Source organism: Scyliorhinus torazame, chromosome 17, assembly GCF_047496885.1.
Source record: "Scyliorhinus torazame isolate Kashiwa2021f chromosome 17, sScyTor2.1, whole genome shotgun sequence".
Lineage (NCBI taxonomy): Eukaryota > Metazoa > Chordata > Chondrichthyes > Carcharhiniformes > Scyliorhinidae > Scyliorhinus > Scyliorhinus torazame.
Window position 1 is genome coordinate 116,516,691 of NC_092723.1, and position 16,628 is coordinate 116,533,318.

At 40.3% G+C, this 16,628-nt stretch overlaps 1 protein-coding gene across 4 annotated transcripts in view; it reads left to right on the forward strand.

Moving 5' to 3' along the window:
* The window catches only part of smurf1 (SMAD specific E3 ubiquitin protein ligase 1), a 210,704-nt gene extending 198,127 nt beyond the window's left edge, over positions 1-12,577 (forward strand). For all 4 annotated transcript variants that reach the window (XM_072480930.1, XM_072480931.1, XM_072480934.1 and 1 more), the window contains one exon: positions 93-12,577. In XM_072480930.1, the coding sequence (XP_072337031.1) occupies positions 93-192 (100 nt within the window). In that variant the 3' untranslated portion in view covers positions 193-12,577. The remainder of the gene's footprint in view (positions 1-92) is intronic.
* Positions 12,578-16,628: the final 4,051 nt, after the last annotated feature.

The window sequence follows — 16,628 nt, forward strand, 5'->3', positions numbered from 1 at the left end:
TAGCTAGTTTAGTGCATGGATTGTCAAAGAATGTAATCATGTGACCAATATTGTCTGTGTGTATGTTCACTGACTATTCCCTCTCTCTTCAGCTTTAACCGTATAGACATTCCTCCTTATGAGTCCTATGAGAAGCTTTACGAGAAGTTGTTGACAGCAGTCGAAGAGACTTGTGGCTTTGCAGTGGAGTGAAGTACCTGAATACTTGCTTTGAAGCTGTTAGGAACACTACAGAAAGGAAGTTCTATGAGCTTCTTGTTGAGCAGCGAGCGCACTGTATGACCAGGAGAACTGACATTCACTCGCATGGTTACTCTAACTTAAGTGACATAATGATGCTGATCAACTCAAAAACGAAAAGGCGGTAGGATTTCAAAAAGAGCAATCTAGGAAGCTCATAAGTGAAGAAGATACTGTATCTGTAAGACAGAAAAATGGACCTATTTCAGTTGTATTATACATTTTTAAGTTGTGTGCTTGAAACTTTATTTCAAAAACTTTGCACAGTGAAAGAGGACAGATCCTTGCACATTTCACTTCTTTCCTTCATTCCTTTCCCTTTATGCCCTGCCCCATTAAAAATAATTGTCTCACGGAGACCTTTCATTCTTCCAAAAGCTGGAACTGGCATTTAGAAATACAGGATGTTAGGAGAAAAAGCTCTGTTTATAGCTACAGTATTCCTTTTTTTATCAACTCTTTCAGCGCAGGCAGTAGCTATACTTACAGTGTGTTTTAATCAAATCAGATTATTTTTAACCTATATTTTGTTAAAAGAGTTATATTCCTCCACAGTATGCTGAGTAACTTTTTTAAAATGGTGTATTTACAAATATATATATGTATAAAAAATACAAAACATTTTGTTGTAATGTAAGGAACCTTTGAGTACTGAAATCACATTTTGGCTCTAAAATTGAAATTGTCACATTAAAATGTTTGTTCTAAGAACAGTTTGGCCTAAGAAATCCTGTGGGTTTTGTATTCCTGGAATTCCATTTTATAATGCACATAAAATAGAATATCAGTTTTACATTTGATTATAAAAGAAGTCTGCATGTGTTGAAACCCAAAAGTGTCTTTCAGTACTCAAAAGATTAATCCAGAAATGTCATTTCCATAGGAGTCCAGCGTTGAAAGAGTTCATTGGGAAATAACATGTTTTAGACAAAATGGTGCATTTCCAAGTCCTTTTTTTGTAAATGTTTTAATTTTAAATCTACCTTTTTAAAACTTTTATGTTTGACGCTAAGGTGGACACCTGCAATGACAGTCTTTCATGAATTTTGTAAGCAGAACGTAAGAAATGTGCCAACTGCGAAACTAGTTGCCTCATTATTAAATTAAAACTGTACCAATATATTGGGCAGATCAGTGGAGAGCGTAAGTTATGAAATCTTTATATGGTGACACTTGCATCTATGTCTTAACAATTTACTGCACCTTTTACAAATTCTGCAAGATTTGTCTTTTGTTTCTAGATGTTAAATTTGTACTTTGGAAAATTATTTTTAATTATTTAGCATTGTTTTGGAAACCTAAGTAAGTGAAAAGGAAGTTATATTGTATTGGCGATGTTGAGGTATTTTCAAGAGAGTACTGCAGCTTTAAACAGAAATCATTCATGAGTTGATGGCAACCATTGTTTTTATAAATTCGAGTCATTTGTATTTTTTTAAAAGAGACAATATCCCCTTTTGATTTTGTTAAATTGTGTACCGTTTATTTCCGACTAAAATTGTTTAACTCTTAAGCAAACCAATTTGACGAGAACTATGGTGTAAATTGCTTTAGAAGCTCATTGTTTTTATATGGAAATGTGACCAATACCATGTCTGTTCTAAGCCTAACACTATTCAGTTATGGGCTTTAGCAAGATCAAGTCAATGCATCAGTACCATTCCTACATGCCTCTTGATATCTACTGAAAACCATAGGTACTTCCTTCTGAAGATATTTTCCAAAATGTATTTTAAAGAAGCAGATTTTTGTAGTGTTTTTATAATTCAGGAATGATCAAAATTTCTGCATTCATCAAAATCATGGCTTTGAATGAGTGTTTGGTAAATTTAGAAAGGAAAAGTTTTATTACACGGTTGATGTTACACAACATTACACAACAGATACAGACTGTGTTTAATCTCTTAAAATCAAGAAGGCATAAAATCAATTTTCTTGATGGAAACGAGGATTCTATCTTCTGCATTATTGAAACATACCTGAAACCTTATAGTCTTAGGTAATAAAGTTGTGCGAACTGCGTGTGTAGGGTTTTCAATGCATTTGGTAACTCTTCAAAGAGGTTTTTGTTCTTCAGAGATTTCACGGCCGTCCTTCATCGAACACTAGGTTTGAGTGGCATCTTCTTTCGACTGCTTGTCAACCATAATTTTGCTTGTACTGTCAGATTTCGGAAGTTACCTTTACTGTTTTGCTCAGTGGACTATATTTGTGCAGCGTTTATATGTCAAGCTTCCATAATATTTGAGTCCAAACACAGTCATAATTTAAAGTACATTTTCCAAACCGTAGTGAGTAAACATGGTATGAACAAGGCTTTCAAGGTTGTTTTGGTAATTGTCAAAATACTTAATATTCTAATATTTATGCTTTTGAAAAAACTACTTATAGGCTTCTTTCTGTTCTAATCTTAGATCAACAGAAAGGGGTCTAGATCAACCCTGATCAGGCATTTTACTTAGATAAGCAATACTAGAAAACAATGCCATGTGAATGGTTACATTGTTCTTTTTAAGCAAATCTTAGTTGTCTTTCTGTAACCTTTTAACTTAATAAACAGGCAACTGTTTTAGCTGTTCAAGTTAATTAATAAGATACTTTAGTTTTTAGTGCATCCCAAGATATGGATTTTTGAAATTGGGCAATTTGAATTACAAATCTCTTACATAGAACATAGAAAATACAGCACAGAACAGGCCCTTCGGCCCACAATGTTGTGCCGAACCTTTGTCCTAGATTAATCATAGATTATCATTGAATTTACAGTGCAGAAGGAGGCCATTCGGCCCTTTGAGTCTGCACCGGCTCTTGTAAAGAGCACCCTACCCAAACTCAACACCTCCACCCAACACCAAGGGCAATTTTGGACATTAAGGGCAATTTATCATGGCCAATCCACCTAACCTGCACATCTTTGGACTGTGGGAGGAAACCGGAGCACCCGGAGGAAACCCACGCAGACACGGGGAGGATGTGCAGACTCCACACAGACAGTGACCCAAGCGAGAATCGAACCTGGGACCCTGGAGCTGTGAAGCAATTGTGCTATCCACAATGCTACCGTGCTGTCCTTAAGAACAAATAAATCTACACTATATCATTTTACCGTAATCCATGTACCTATCCAATAGCTGCTTGAAGGTCCCTAATGTTTCCGACTCAACTACTTCCACAGGCAGTGCATTCCATGCCCCCACTACTCTCTGGGTAAAGAACCTACCTCTGACATCCCTCCTATATCTTCCACCTTTCACCTTAAATTTATGTCCCCTTGTAATGGTTTGTTCCACCCGGGGAAAAAGTCTCTGACTATCTACTCTATCTATTCCCCATATCATTTTATAAACGTCTATCAAGTCGCCCCTCGTCCTTCTCCGTTCTAATGAGAAAAGGCCTAGCACCCTCAACCTTTCCTCGTAAGACCTACTCTCCATTCCAGGCAACATCCTGGTAAATCTCCTTTGCACCTTTTCCAAAACTTACACATCCTTCCTAAAATGAGGCGACCAGAACTGTACACAGTACTCCAAATGTGGCCTTACCAAAGTTTTGTACAGCTGCATCATCACCTCACGGCTCTTAAATTCAATCCCTCTGTTAATGAACGCGAGCACACCATAGGCCTTCTTCACAGCTCTATCCACTTGAGTGGCAACTTTCAAAGATGTATGAACATAGACCCCAAGATCTCTCTGCTCCTCCACATTGCCAAGAACTCTATCGTTAACCCTGTATTCCGCATTCATATTTGTCCTTCCAAAATGGACAACCTCTCACTTTTCAGGGTTAAACTCCATCTGCCACTTCTCAGCCCAGCTCTGCATCCTATCTATGTCTCTTTGCAGCCGGCAACAGCCCTCCTTACTATCCACAACTCCACCAATCTTCGTATCGTCTGAAAATTTACTGACCCACCCTTCAACTCCCTCATCCAAGTCATTAATGAAAATCACAAACAGCAGAGGACCCAGAACTGATCCCTGCGGAACGCCACTGGTAACTGGGATCCAGGCTGAATATTTGCCATCCACCACCACTCTCTGACTTCTATCGGTTAGCCAGTTCGTTATCCAACTGGCCAGATTTCCCACTATCCCATGCCTCCTTACTTTCTGCAGAAGCCTACCATGGGGAACCTTATCAAATGCCTTACTAAAATCCATGTACACTACATCCACTGCTTTACCTTCATCCACATGCTTGGTCACCTCCTCAAAGAATTCAATAAGACTTGTAAGGCAAGACCTACCCCTCACAAATCCATGCTGACTATCCCAAATCAAGCAGTGTATTTCCAGATGCTCAGAAATCCTATCCTTCAGTACCCGTTCCATTACTTTGCCTACCACCGAAGTAAGACTAACTGGCCTGTAATTCCCAGGGTTATCCCTAGTCCCTTTTTTGAACAGGGGCACGACATTCGCCACTCTCCAATCCCCTGGTACCACCCCTGTTGACAGTGAGGACGAAAAGATCATTGCCAACGGCTCTGCAATTTCATCTCTTGCTTCCCATAGAATCCTTGGATATATCCCGTCAGGCCCGGGGGACTTGTCTATCCTCAAGTTCCTCAAAATGCCCAACACATCTTCCTTCCTAACAAGTATTTCCTCGAGCTTACCAGTCTATTTCACACTGTCCTCTCCAACAATATGGCCCCTCTCATTTGTAAATACAGAAGAAAAGTACTCGTTCAAGACCTCTCCTATCTCTTCAGACTCAATACACAATCTCCCGTTACTGTCCTTGATCGGACCTACCCTCGCTCTAAACATTCTCATATTTCTTACATATGTGTAAAAGGCCTTGGGGTTTTCCTTGATCCTACCCGCCAAAGATTGTTCATGCCCTCTCTTAGCTCTCCTAATCCCTTTCTTCAGTTCCCTCCTGGCTATCTTGTATCCCTCCAATGCCCTGTCTGAACCTTGTTTCCTCAGCCTTACATAAGTCACCTTTTTCCTCTTAACAAGACATTTAACCTCTCTTGTCAACCATGGTCCCCTCACTCGACCAGCTCTTCCCTGCCTGACAGGGACATACATATCAAGGACACTTCCTTGAACAAGTTCCACATTTCACTTGTGTCCTTCCCTGACAGCCTATGTTCCCAACTTATGCACTTCAATTCTTGTCTGACAACATCGTATTTACCCTTCCCCCAATTGTAAACCTTGCCCTGTTGCACGCACCTATCCCTCTCCATTACTAAAGTGAAAGTCACAGAATTGTGGTCACTATCTCCAAAATGCTCCCCCACTAACAAATCACTTGCCCTGGTTCATTACCAAGTACTAAATCCAATATTGCCCCTCCTGGTCAGACAATCTACATACTGTGTTAGAAAAGCTTCCTGGACACACTGCACAAACACCACCCCATCCAAACTATTTGATCTAAAGAGTTTCCACTCAATATTTGGGAAGTTAAAGTCACCCATGACTATTACCCTGTGACTTCTGCACCTTTCCAAAATCTGTTTCCCAATCTGTTCCTCCACATCTCTGCTACTATTGGGGGGGCCTATAGAAAACTCCTAACAAGGTGACTGCTCCTTTCCTATTTCTGACTTCAACCCATACTACCTCAGTAGGGTGATACTCTTCGAACTGCCTTTCTGCAGCTGTTATACTATCTCTAATTAACAATGCCACCACCCACCTCTTTTACCACCCTCCCTAATCTTATTGAAACATCTATAACCAGGGACCTCCAACAACCATTTCTGCCCCTCTTCTATCCAAGTTTCCGTGATGGCCACCACATCGTAGTCCCAAGTACCGATCCATGCCTTAAGTTCACCCACCTTATTCCTGATGCTTCTTGCGTTGAAGTATACACACTTCAACCCATCTCCCTGCCTGCAAGTACTCTCCTTTGTCAGTGTTCCCTTCCCCACTGCCTCATTACACGCTTTGGCGTCCTGAATATCGGCTACCTTAGTTGCTGGACTACAAATCCGATTCCCATTCCCCTGCCAAATTAGTTTAAACTCTCCCAAAGAGTACTAGAAAACCTCCGTCCCAGGATATTGGTGCCCCTCTGGTTCAGATGCAATCCGTCCTGCTTGTACAGGTCCCACCTTCCCCAGAATGCGCTCCAATTATCCAAATACCTGAAGCCCTCCCTCCTACACCATTCCTGCAGCCACGTGTTCAGCTGCACTCTCTCCCTATTCCTGATGCTTTCCATTTGTATGAAGCTTCAAAAACAAAAGAAATAAGTGTGATTTAAAAGAAGCTGTATAGTCCCAAGTCAGAGCAAACATGTTGGTATGCATACAGAATTATTCAGAGAAGCATTTACATTAATTCTGAGTTTCAGGATATTACCACAACTTTAAATTCAAGCTCAATATTTGACCTTTTGTGGAGAGTTTGTTGGCAAATTCTTTGATGTAAAATTGGCGTGAAAAGTTGTGCTGCAAAGAATAATCTATTATGCTTACCACCAACCTTAGAACATAGAACAATACAGTGCAGTACAGGCCCTTCGGCCCACGATGTTGCACCGAAACAAAAGCCTTGAAAGCACATGTTAAGTTACTAAGTGATGCAATGCTTCTTTGTGCACTAAACCCAGGGCCAAATTGATCATGAAGCTGGGATTTCCTCCTGCAATTCTTCAGTAACTATATTATTATATAAAGAAAATAAATTGCTGCTCTGTTGGCAGATTTGGGACATTGCATACTATAAATATACTCATTAGCAATACTAAAGTTTTTAACTGTCAGGCCACAGAAAATTTGCAGTTTTTAGCCTGGACATCTCCTGACTGTTGGGAGTAGCGTCCCTTACACAAATTGTATGGAAGTTATGGTATCCCTTTACTGTATACAAACACAGTTGCATTGCAAACCTTGTAGCACTGTATGATTTATTTTTTGTTGCCTCTTCTCACCCCAAAAAGAACCATGCCAAGGATAACATAAAATGACTTACGACAACCACAACTTCTCCGTGTAAGCTTTAGAAGAAGATATCACTTTCAAGAATGACAATATTCAAAGATTATAGTTCTGAAATATTTTAAATCCCTTGCCACAAATATTTGTTATGTTATGCTTTTATACTATAAATTCAGATTGTAATTCCGGAGCATAAAGGTGAATCAAAAGATAGTGATTCTTCATTCAACTAATAAATGGCTTGCATGAATAGTAATTCATCAACAGAAGCCACCGTGGTAATGGAAGACTTGAACATATGACATTATAGCACTTTAAAGTTAAACACTAGCATAGTTATCCAGAGCTCCTAAGTAAATGTAAAATATAGTTGCAGTATCTCAAATTAACATTCAGTTAAATACAGGTTGCTGTTTTGTACTTGGGTGGCAATGAAGGAGAAACATTTTTCAGCATTTGAAATAAACCAAAACAAATTTGCTGCAAGAGAAATATTGGTTGGGGAAATTTGGGGAGGAAAGACTTTTGTAACCACGGACTTATAGCTAACTGGTGAATATTAACTACTACATAACCACATAGAAGCTAAGGTCTTTTATCAGTGTGGATTTTACATAGAATATACAATATTTGCCCATTTCTGGAAGAAGGAAAAGCATGGATTTCATGCAAGTGAGAACGTAATGTTTTTTGGGTTATGAAAACATGTTTTTCACAAGTTAAGCCTGCATCTTTGTGCATGTCATTTTGTTGGGGGACAGGAGGACAATTGGGGAATGGCCTCTTCCTGCTCCTATCTTCTATGTTTCTATAATTGTAAATAACATTTGTGGAGAGAGAAACTAAGTTAATGTTTCAAGTCCATATGACCCTTCTTCAAGGCTGAACCAGCTTGAAGAAGAGACATATGGACTCAAAACGTTAACTCGGTTTCTCTCTCCACAGATGCTGCTAGACCTGCTACATTTATCCAGCATTCTCTGTTTTTATTCCAGATTTCCAGAACCTGCAGTATTTTAGTTTCATATAATTGTAATTAGGGTGATTTTTAGGTTTCATTTTATTCCCTGAATTTGTGTATGATTAAACTCAGCTGCAAACACACAGTGCTTTTTTAAAATCAAAAAAGGCAAATATTTGTAATTGGAAAAGCTTGGTATTTAACTCCACATAATGCAACACAACCAAGGGAAAGATAACTTGCATTTATGTTGCGCCTTTTGCAATCTCAGGCATCCCAATGCGCCTTACAGCCTATAAGTACCTTTGAAGTGTAATCACAATTGCAGGAAATGCAGCAGCCAATTTTGATGATGGCTGAGAATTGCTGAATTAATAAATAGTTGTTAAAAAAATATATGGAATGACCATGTTTTGTGGCCTGATGTATCCTACTCGTTCTGCAGAGAAGGATAATGTGAGATTTTTTTTTTTCAAAGATTCTTTTGTTTTTGGGTACCTAAATATGGGATTTCATCATTTTCGAGGCAATAACTAAATGAACCCAAAGCTAAAATTTATACACTTAGCTGATGCACTTCACTACTGGCTGGGATTTTCAGTCCCCTGTGGTGGTAAAAGAACAAAGCAGGCATCTTTGAAAATAGCGCTCCCGAGAAGCCTGTCATTATCCTGGCACATCTAGGACATGCTGGAATTTTCAACGCAAGGGAGTGGGGTGGTGGGAAAGGGTGCGTTGGTCAGGAACCTACTTACCTCAAATTAACTACCCTACATGCTTCATGAGGAGCTAGTTAATGGGCTGGGAGGGCCAGATGTTGATTTTCAATTCACAAAGCACCAAACCCAAACAGTCTGGTGCACATTAGTGTTCAATGCAAGGATAATTAAGCATATTCTTATAGTAAATTTTTGCCACTGGATCTTGATCCCAATTGGGTGAAGTCATTTTTACTTGGCCATTTTGACCACTTTAGAGCATGGTGAGGCTGCTCGCCCTCTAATGGTGTGTCTCTTCTGCAAGGTAGGACACACCCTGTCATACTTGCTGTCTGCCTTTGACACCCATGCTCAGCAGGCAGCTCCCACCACCTGTCAGAGCTCATGCTGCGAATTGGCCACCCAGGGTCAGCTCTTGCCCAGTTAGGGCATTTACATTTGAAGATTGTGTCATGTGAGCACTCATGCAGTGCAAGGGCAGACCCTGGAAATGATCCAGGCAGTAGGTTCCCTCTCCGGCTTGAAAATCAAGCCAATTGACTAAAATGAAAGATGTTTCCAAGTCATTCCTTTGGGGAATTTATGTCTATTTGCCAGAACTCCAAATTTCATAAAAGAAAGCATTGCATGAATCAAAGTAAATTTCACTGCTGGTAAAGGAAACCTGGTAAAGAAAACCAGGAGAGAAAGGGGCATGCTCCAGGGTCCTAGGTTCAATTCCCGGCTTGGGTCACTGTCTGCACTTTCTTGCAGTGCCTGCGTGGGTTTCCTCCGGGTGCTCCGGTTTCCTCCCAAAGTCCAAAGACGTGCAGGTTAGGTGGATTGGCCATGCCAAATTGTCCTTAGTGTCCAAAAAGGTTAGGTGGGATTACTGGGTTACCGGGATAGGGTAGGGTGGAGGTGTGGGCTTCAGTAGGGTGCTCTTTCCAAGGGCTGGTGCAGACTCGATGGGCCAAATGGCCCCCTTCTGCACTGTAAATTCTATGTAAATTCTATCTATGTAAGACAATATCCTGAGAGATGGCTGTTGCGGCTCGATATTCCTCTTGTAATAGAAATGTCTTTCAGTTTAATTCGAGTTTCCACTTTAGTTATAATGATCTTTGAAATAGATCTTCACTGTGCTCTGACTGTGATGATGCTGGTACCACTACTGATGCTGAAATATCAGTAAATAGTTGTGACAAGGTTATTAGGCTTTTGTTTCCAGCTATTATGCAAAAAATGTTAAATGGCTAGTTTGGCAATTTATGTTAGGACATACTTTGTCAGAAATTGTAGAACTAAAATTCATGCTGTGTCCCCTTTATTATAGTTGTGTACAATGATCTATGGATTTTGAATTCAAAATCCCCTCCAGGGTTTTGGGCGCAGGGGGCAGAAGAACAAAGTGTGTTAAATTTTTTCTCAACAGTTCGCATCATAATCTATTTCCAGCTGAAACACTATAACTAATATAATTACTCCGCAAAAATGATATCTCAAAGACCAAGTAACTAATTTGTTTATTGCTATATTTTTGCTTCTACCTGCAATATGCTTTCATGCGATTGAGGGGATGAGTTGATAGAAAGTGGTCAGTCGGGATGTGGATGGTATAGCCTTTGATGAATAACCTTCACTTCTCTCTCCTCCATTCTGTATGAAGCACCATACTTAATGTTTCCTTCAATGAGACAGTTACGGATGGAATCTTAGGTATGAACTGAATCATACAGAAGTGGTTTGAGTTCCAATGTTATATCGTCTGCAATAGTTCCAGGCTCCGTGGGTGTAGCAGTGTTTTTGAAAATAGTCATTGAGCACCTCTTCTGTACATACTGGTATTGCAGCATTTGATAAAGTGGCAATTTTATTTATGAAAGTAGAAAACTGCAAGTAACACAGAGAACCTATCTGCCTCAGACCAGCTGTGTCTGTCACTGAAACTATTCCATGCTGTACAGGTGCTTACGGTGCAATACAGTATGGACTGTGACAAATAGCCATTGCCCCCCTCATCCCCTTTGCTTTCCCCCCTTCCTTGATTAAAATTAATAAACTGTTATATCTGAACACTAATGGGAATTGTCATAATATATTTATTTTAGTTGCTGTGTAGAATGTATCACCTCGCAGTTTATTGCAATATGTTCCCAGCACATTTCATGTCTCTTTAGAAATGCCACAAAATCTATTGGAAAGGAATACCCACATGCTGCTTTTTTTTATTAAAAAAAAGGTGTGACTCCTTTGTTACATCCTATTTATGAGAAGAAAAATCAAAATGAATAAGAATGGGATCTTTATAATTTGTTTTTAGGTTCACAGCCTCTTCCTGAAGGAGTTCTCATCAGTACTGCCATTGGTAGGTTGTAAAGTTAATGCTGTAGAATTAGCGTGGATTATAATGTACGATAAGTTTGTAAGAATGGAGTAAGATCTGTATGTTGCAGCACTGTATTTGAAAAATGAGACTTGCATTTTTCCTCTTTATGAAAGTAATGATTTGGGCTGCAATTAGATCATGGTCAGATTTGTGAAATTATAATATTTTTACAGTAAAAGGAGGAAATGATGGAAAACCTGAACTCTGGTTGCTAAATTGATAAATTAGGAACTTTAATATCCAATTATCTTCACCCACAAACATTAGGGATTGTGTTTACGCCTTTCATTTTGTTTCTGCACTCGGTGACAAAGTTCTCCAGCTACCCTGTGTGCGTTGGCTTAGACGAGAGTTTATCACATCGCTCACTGGTAGATAATTTCCAGCAGCAGACACTGTCAACTTGCGTGATGTGATGCAAGAAATCAATGGTGAAATGATGAAAACCCATTGATGCTAACATTGTTTTGAAGTTATTTCTAATCCTTTGATTATGCAATGGAAAACACTAGCATTGCAGAATCAATATCTCACTATTAATCTAGGGATAGGAGTGTTGACTGTAAAATTCAAGTAATTTTATTGGACATGATATGTGTTGATTAAGGAAAAAATTTGTGTGTGTATTTGCTACATCTGCAAATTACCGCAGGAATTTTCTAATTTGTCCCCTGAATTTGTATAGTGATAGGAATGATACTGAATAATCGTAGCTTCATAGATTTTTGAAAGATGCCATAAGCGCCAGCTTTATTTCACTTTTTATTCCTTTATTGTAATATTGAAAGTAATTGTGCCATTTCTTATATTGCTCGTGGTAGTTTGACTCACCTGTCTTGTGCTACAATACACTTATACCTTTGTTTATCTAATGTAGAACTTTACCTGCAAGAGTTAGAGGTTCTACTTTGACTTTTGTGGGGGGTTTTGGAATCAGATTTTTTTAAGTTGTGAAAATAGCACTCCTGAAGGTGGTAATGCTCTGGTGGTCAAATGGTTCAAATTTGTTTTGCTCCAGTCTTGAAACACATCCAGGCTTCTACATAAGAGATCTGTCCCTTTTTATTTTATTTTTTCTGAAATAAGCCTTCTGTTGCAAATTAAATTGTTTTGACACATATTTATTAACTAGTAACTAATCTGAGAAAAGTTATTGCTGTTTTACTTTCTTCAATGTTGCTGCTAAAGTCTTACCTTTTTAGCACAGATTTGTTGTGAACAATGTACAAAATCTTTGTTTAACTGTGAATTGAAGTATTTTTAATTATTGATGATAACGAATAAGGTATGGACTGAATTTGATGGCTGGTAATTGAGAGGATGTTGGACCCGAGGCCACATTTGTTTTTGTTACATGCAATAAAATTCAAATTTTAAACACCTGTGCTGTTTTGAATTGATTAGTTTGATATTTCTTTTAAAAGACGACTTAGAATTCAGTAATTATACAAAATATTCCAATGAGTTTTTAAAAGCATTACATAATTCACTCTGAACAGAACTTTGTATTGCAGCTCATTATATATGGAGGACTATTCGACCATTCTAATTTATTCATCCAGCAAAAAGTCTATAAATTTTATCCCCATCAGAACATTCAGTTGTTAAATGATCCCAGGGTCCACATTCTCCCTTCACTGTCTTGCCTAGAAGTCAATTTCATACATTGATCAGCCTTTGCATAAATTTACCCCATTCCTCCTAATTCTATTGTCACAGTTTTAAATCAAATCTTTGGATCATTACATATTGGTGCTTTCCCAGTCATATGGCCAACATTGGCAGTGCATTAACTCAGTCTCAACATGGGTCATTAGAAATTTCATGGAAGAGATAAAAGTGGTTCTCAGAATTAAAAGGCAACAAATAAGGATATCAATGTCTCTTAACATTTTATAATTAGGTGCAGTTCAGATTACTATTTTACATTGATTTGTTGTATTTCATCTCTGTCTCCATTGCAGACACAAATTCTTTATACTCTTTCAGAAGGTCAGTGTGATCTCTGGAGTAAAGATGGTTAACCTGACTCTGTTGAGTTTGCACATTCTTCCGTGTCTGCTTGGGGTTCCCACCGGATGCTTCAGTTTCCTCCCACAGTCTAAAGATGTGCAGGTTAGGTGGATTGACCATTCTAAATTGTCCCTTAGGGTCCAATGGTTAGAGGTTATGGGGTTATAGGGAGTGGGTTGAGGTAGGGTGCTCTTTCAGAGGGTTGGTGTAGACCCAATGGGCTAAATGATCTCCTGCACTGTTGAGATTCTATATCTCAAATTGAAGCCCATGCACAACAGAATCAATAATTGGTTACTTCATATCTGGACCTCTATTGATTATTGATTGGTTGGCCTGATCCTGAAAAAGGTAGATGGACATGTCATTATGTGAATCTTCCCACTAGACTCCAGATAATTCTGCAAGCCATCATCATTATGTGACTGACAAAAGCAAACTATCCCTTCTTGATCTGTCTGCAGCCTTTAACACAGTTGATCACAACATCCTTCTCTAATGCGTTGCCACTGTCATCCTGCTGGGCAAGATTACACTCACCCAATTGCATTCTCCTCAATCTAATCGTAGCCAGAGGATCGCCATTAGTGCCATTCTTGCAGTTACCTTTGGTATCCCCAAGGATCTATGCTTGGACTTCACCTATTTTTCAAATACAAGCTGCTCTGTGACGTCATCCAAAAACATACCAATTTACATACACACATTGACGACACTCATTTTTACCTTACCAGCACCTCGATCCCTCTGCTGTCTCTAAATTGTCAGACTGTTAATCCAGTACTGGGAGAAGGCCCCACCTTCTCAACCTTTCCCCTCGCCTGAGGGGAAAGTAGCCTATGGTCATCTGGGACTATGGCAACTTTACTTTTACTGGGGTGGGGGGCAGAAATTTCTTCCAGTTAAATGTTGGGAAGACTGAAGCTATCGTCTTCTGTCCCCACCACAAGCTCCGCACCCTTATCATCCACTCCCATCTCTTTCCCTGTCAACTGTGGCTGAACCAGACTCTTGGCAATCTCGGCATCATATTTGAACCCAAGATGATAAGAGTGGCATTAACGGTGGATCTCTGTTGATCATACAGAGCTGCGTCAGTAGCACTTGTAAATGAAAAGGTGATGGGTAGAATTTTCCCAACTTAGTCCTTCGTCAAACAGGATCCATTTATGTGTCAGGAACCCATTGACAGCTAGACTTGGCTTTGCCAGGACTTTCTAACTAAGCCATAGCATTGGCATCCCAGCTGTCTGTTCTCCAACCAAGCAGCAAGGTGACGTATTCATTTTGTCAAAGGAAGTGTTTCCATTTGAACACCTTATCAGCCACTGGCGATGCATGACCACATACTTCACTGGGAAGGAGATCTTGTTCCAATAATCTGTAGGTGTTATCAATAATATGCTAAAGGAGTCTGGGGCACTGATGCTCAGACATTTTAAATCCATTTATGGGATGTGGGCAGTGCTGGCTAGACCAGCATTTACTGTTCATCTTTAGTTGCCCATGCAAAGGTGGTGGTGAGCTGCCTTCCTGAACTGCTGCAGTCCCTGAAGTGTAGGCACATTGATAGTGCTGCGTGAGGAGGAAATTCATAATTTTGACCCAGTGAAAGTGAAGGAACGGTGATATATTTCCAAGTCAGGGTGGTGAGTGACTTGGAGGGGAACCATCAGGTGGTGTTGCTCTCAGATATCTGCTGCTCTTGTCTTAGATGGTACTGGTCATGAGTTTGCAAGGTGCTGCCTCAGGAACCTTGGCGAATTCTTGGAGTGCATCTTGCAGTTGGTACACACTGCTGCCACTGTTCGTCGATGGTGGAAGGATTGAATGTTCGTGGAAGGGGTAGCAATCAAGCGGGCTGCTATGACCCTAGCTGGTGTTGAGGTTTTTAAGTGTTGGAGCTGCACTCATCCCGACAAGTGGGGAGTATTCCATTACACTCCTGACTTGTGCCTTTTTAAATGGTAAGCGGGCTTTAGGGAGTCAGAAGGTGAGTTACCTCAGGATTCCTTTCCTCTGACCTGCTCTTCTAGCCACACCTATTTATATGGCTAGTCCAGTTCAGTTTCTGGTCAATGGTAACCCCAGGACATTGATAGTGGGGGATTCAATGATTATAATGCCATTGAATGTCAAGGGGAAATAGTTAGATCCTTTCTTGTTGGAGATCGTTATTGCCTGGCACTTGTGATGCGAATGTTACATGCCACTTGTCAGTGCAAGCCTGGATAGTGTCCGGGTCTTGCTGCATTTGGACATGGACTTCAATATTTGAGTCACGGATAGTGCTGAACATGCTGGCATCCCCATTTCTGATGTTACGAAGGAAGGAAGGTCATTAATGAAGCAGCTTATTGGTAGCACAGTGGCTTCACAGCTCCCGGGTTCCAGGTTTGATTCCCAGCTTGGGTCACTGTGCGGAGTCTGCACGTTCTCCCAGTGTCTGTGTGGGTTTCCTCCGGGTGCTCCGGTTTCCTCCCACAGTCTAAAGATGTGCACGTTAGGTGGGTTGGCCTTGCTAAATCGCCCTTAGTGTCCAGAAAGGTTGGGTGGGGCTACTGGATTACGGGGATAGCGTGGAGGTGTGGGCTTAGGTATGGGTGTTCTTTCCAAGGGCCGGTGCAGACTCGATTGGCCAATTCCCCCTTCTGCACTGTAAATTGTGTGATTCTATGATTGAGCCAAGGGCCCCTGCAGCAATGTCCTGAGACTGAGGTGATTGAACTCCCAAAAATGACAACAATCTTCCTTTGAGCCAAGTACGACTCCAACCAGCAGAGGATTTTATCCCTGATTCCCATTGACTCAAGTTTTGCTAGGCCTCCTTGATGTAATACTCCGTCAAGGTCAATCGCTCTCACCTCATCTCCGGAGTCCATTTTTACACCAAGGCTGTAATGAGGTCCGGTACGAAGTGACCCTGGCAGAACCTAAACTGAGCATCACTAAGTAGGCTATTGCTGAATAAGTGCTGCTTGATAGCACTGTTGATGACCCCTTCCATCACTTTACTGATGATCGAGAATAGATTAATGTGGTGGTAATTGGCAGGATTGGATTTGTTCTGTTTCTTGTGTACATGACATACCTGGGCAATTTTCCACATTGCTGGCCAGATGCCAGTGTTGTCGCTGTACTGGAACAGTTTGGCCAGTGGCACAGCATGTTCTGGAACACAAGTCTTCATTCAGTACTATTGCCAGAATATTGATAGGGCCAATGCCGTTGCAGTATCCAGCCTTCAGTCATTTCTTGATATCACATGGAATGAATCAAATTAACTGAATTCTGATATTTGTGATGCTGGGGACCTCCGGAAAAGGCTACGATGGGTAATCCACTTGGCACTTTTGGCTGGAGATTATTGCCTTATCTTTTGCACTGGTGTTGGCCTCCTCCATCATTTGAGGCTGGGAA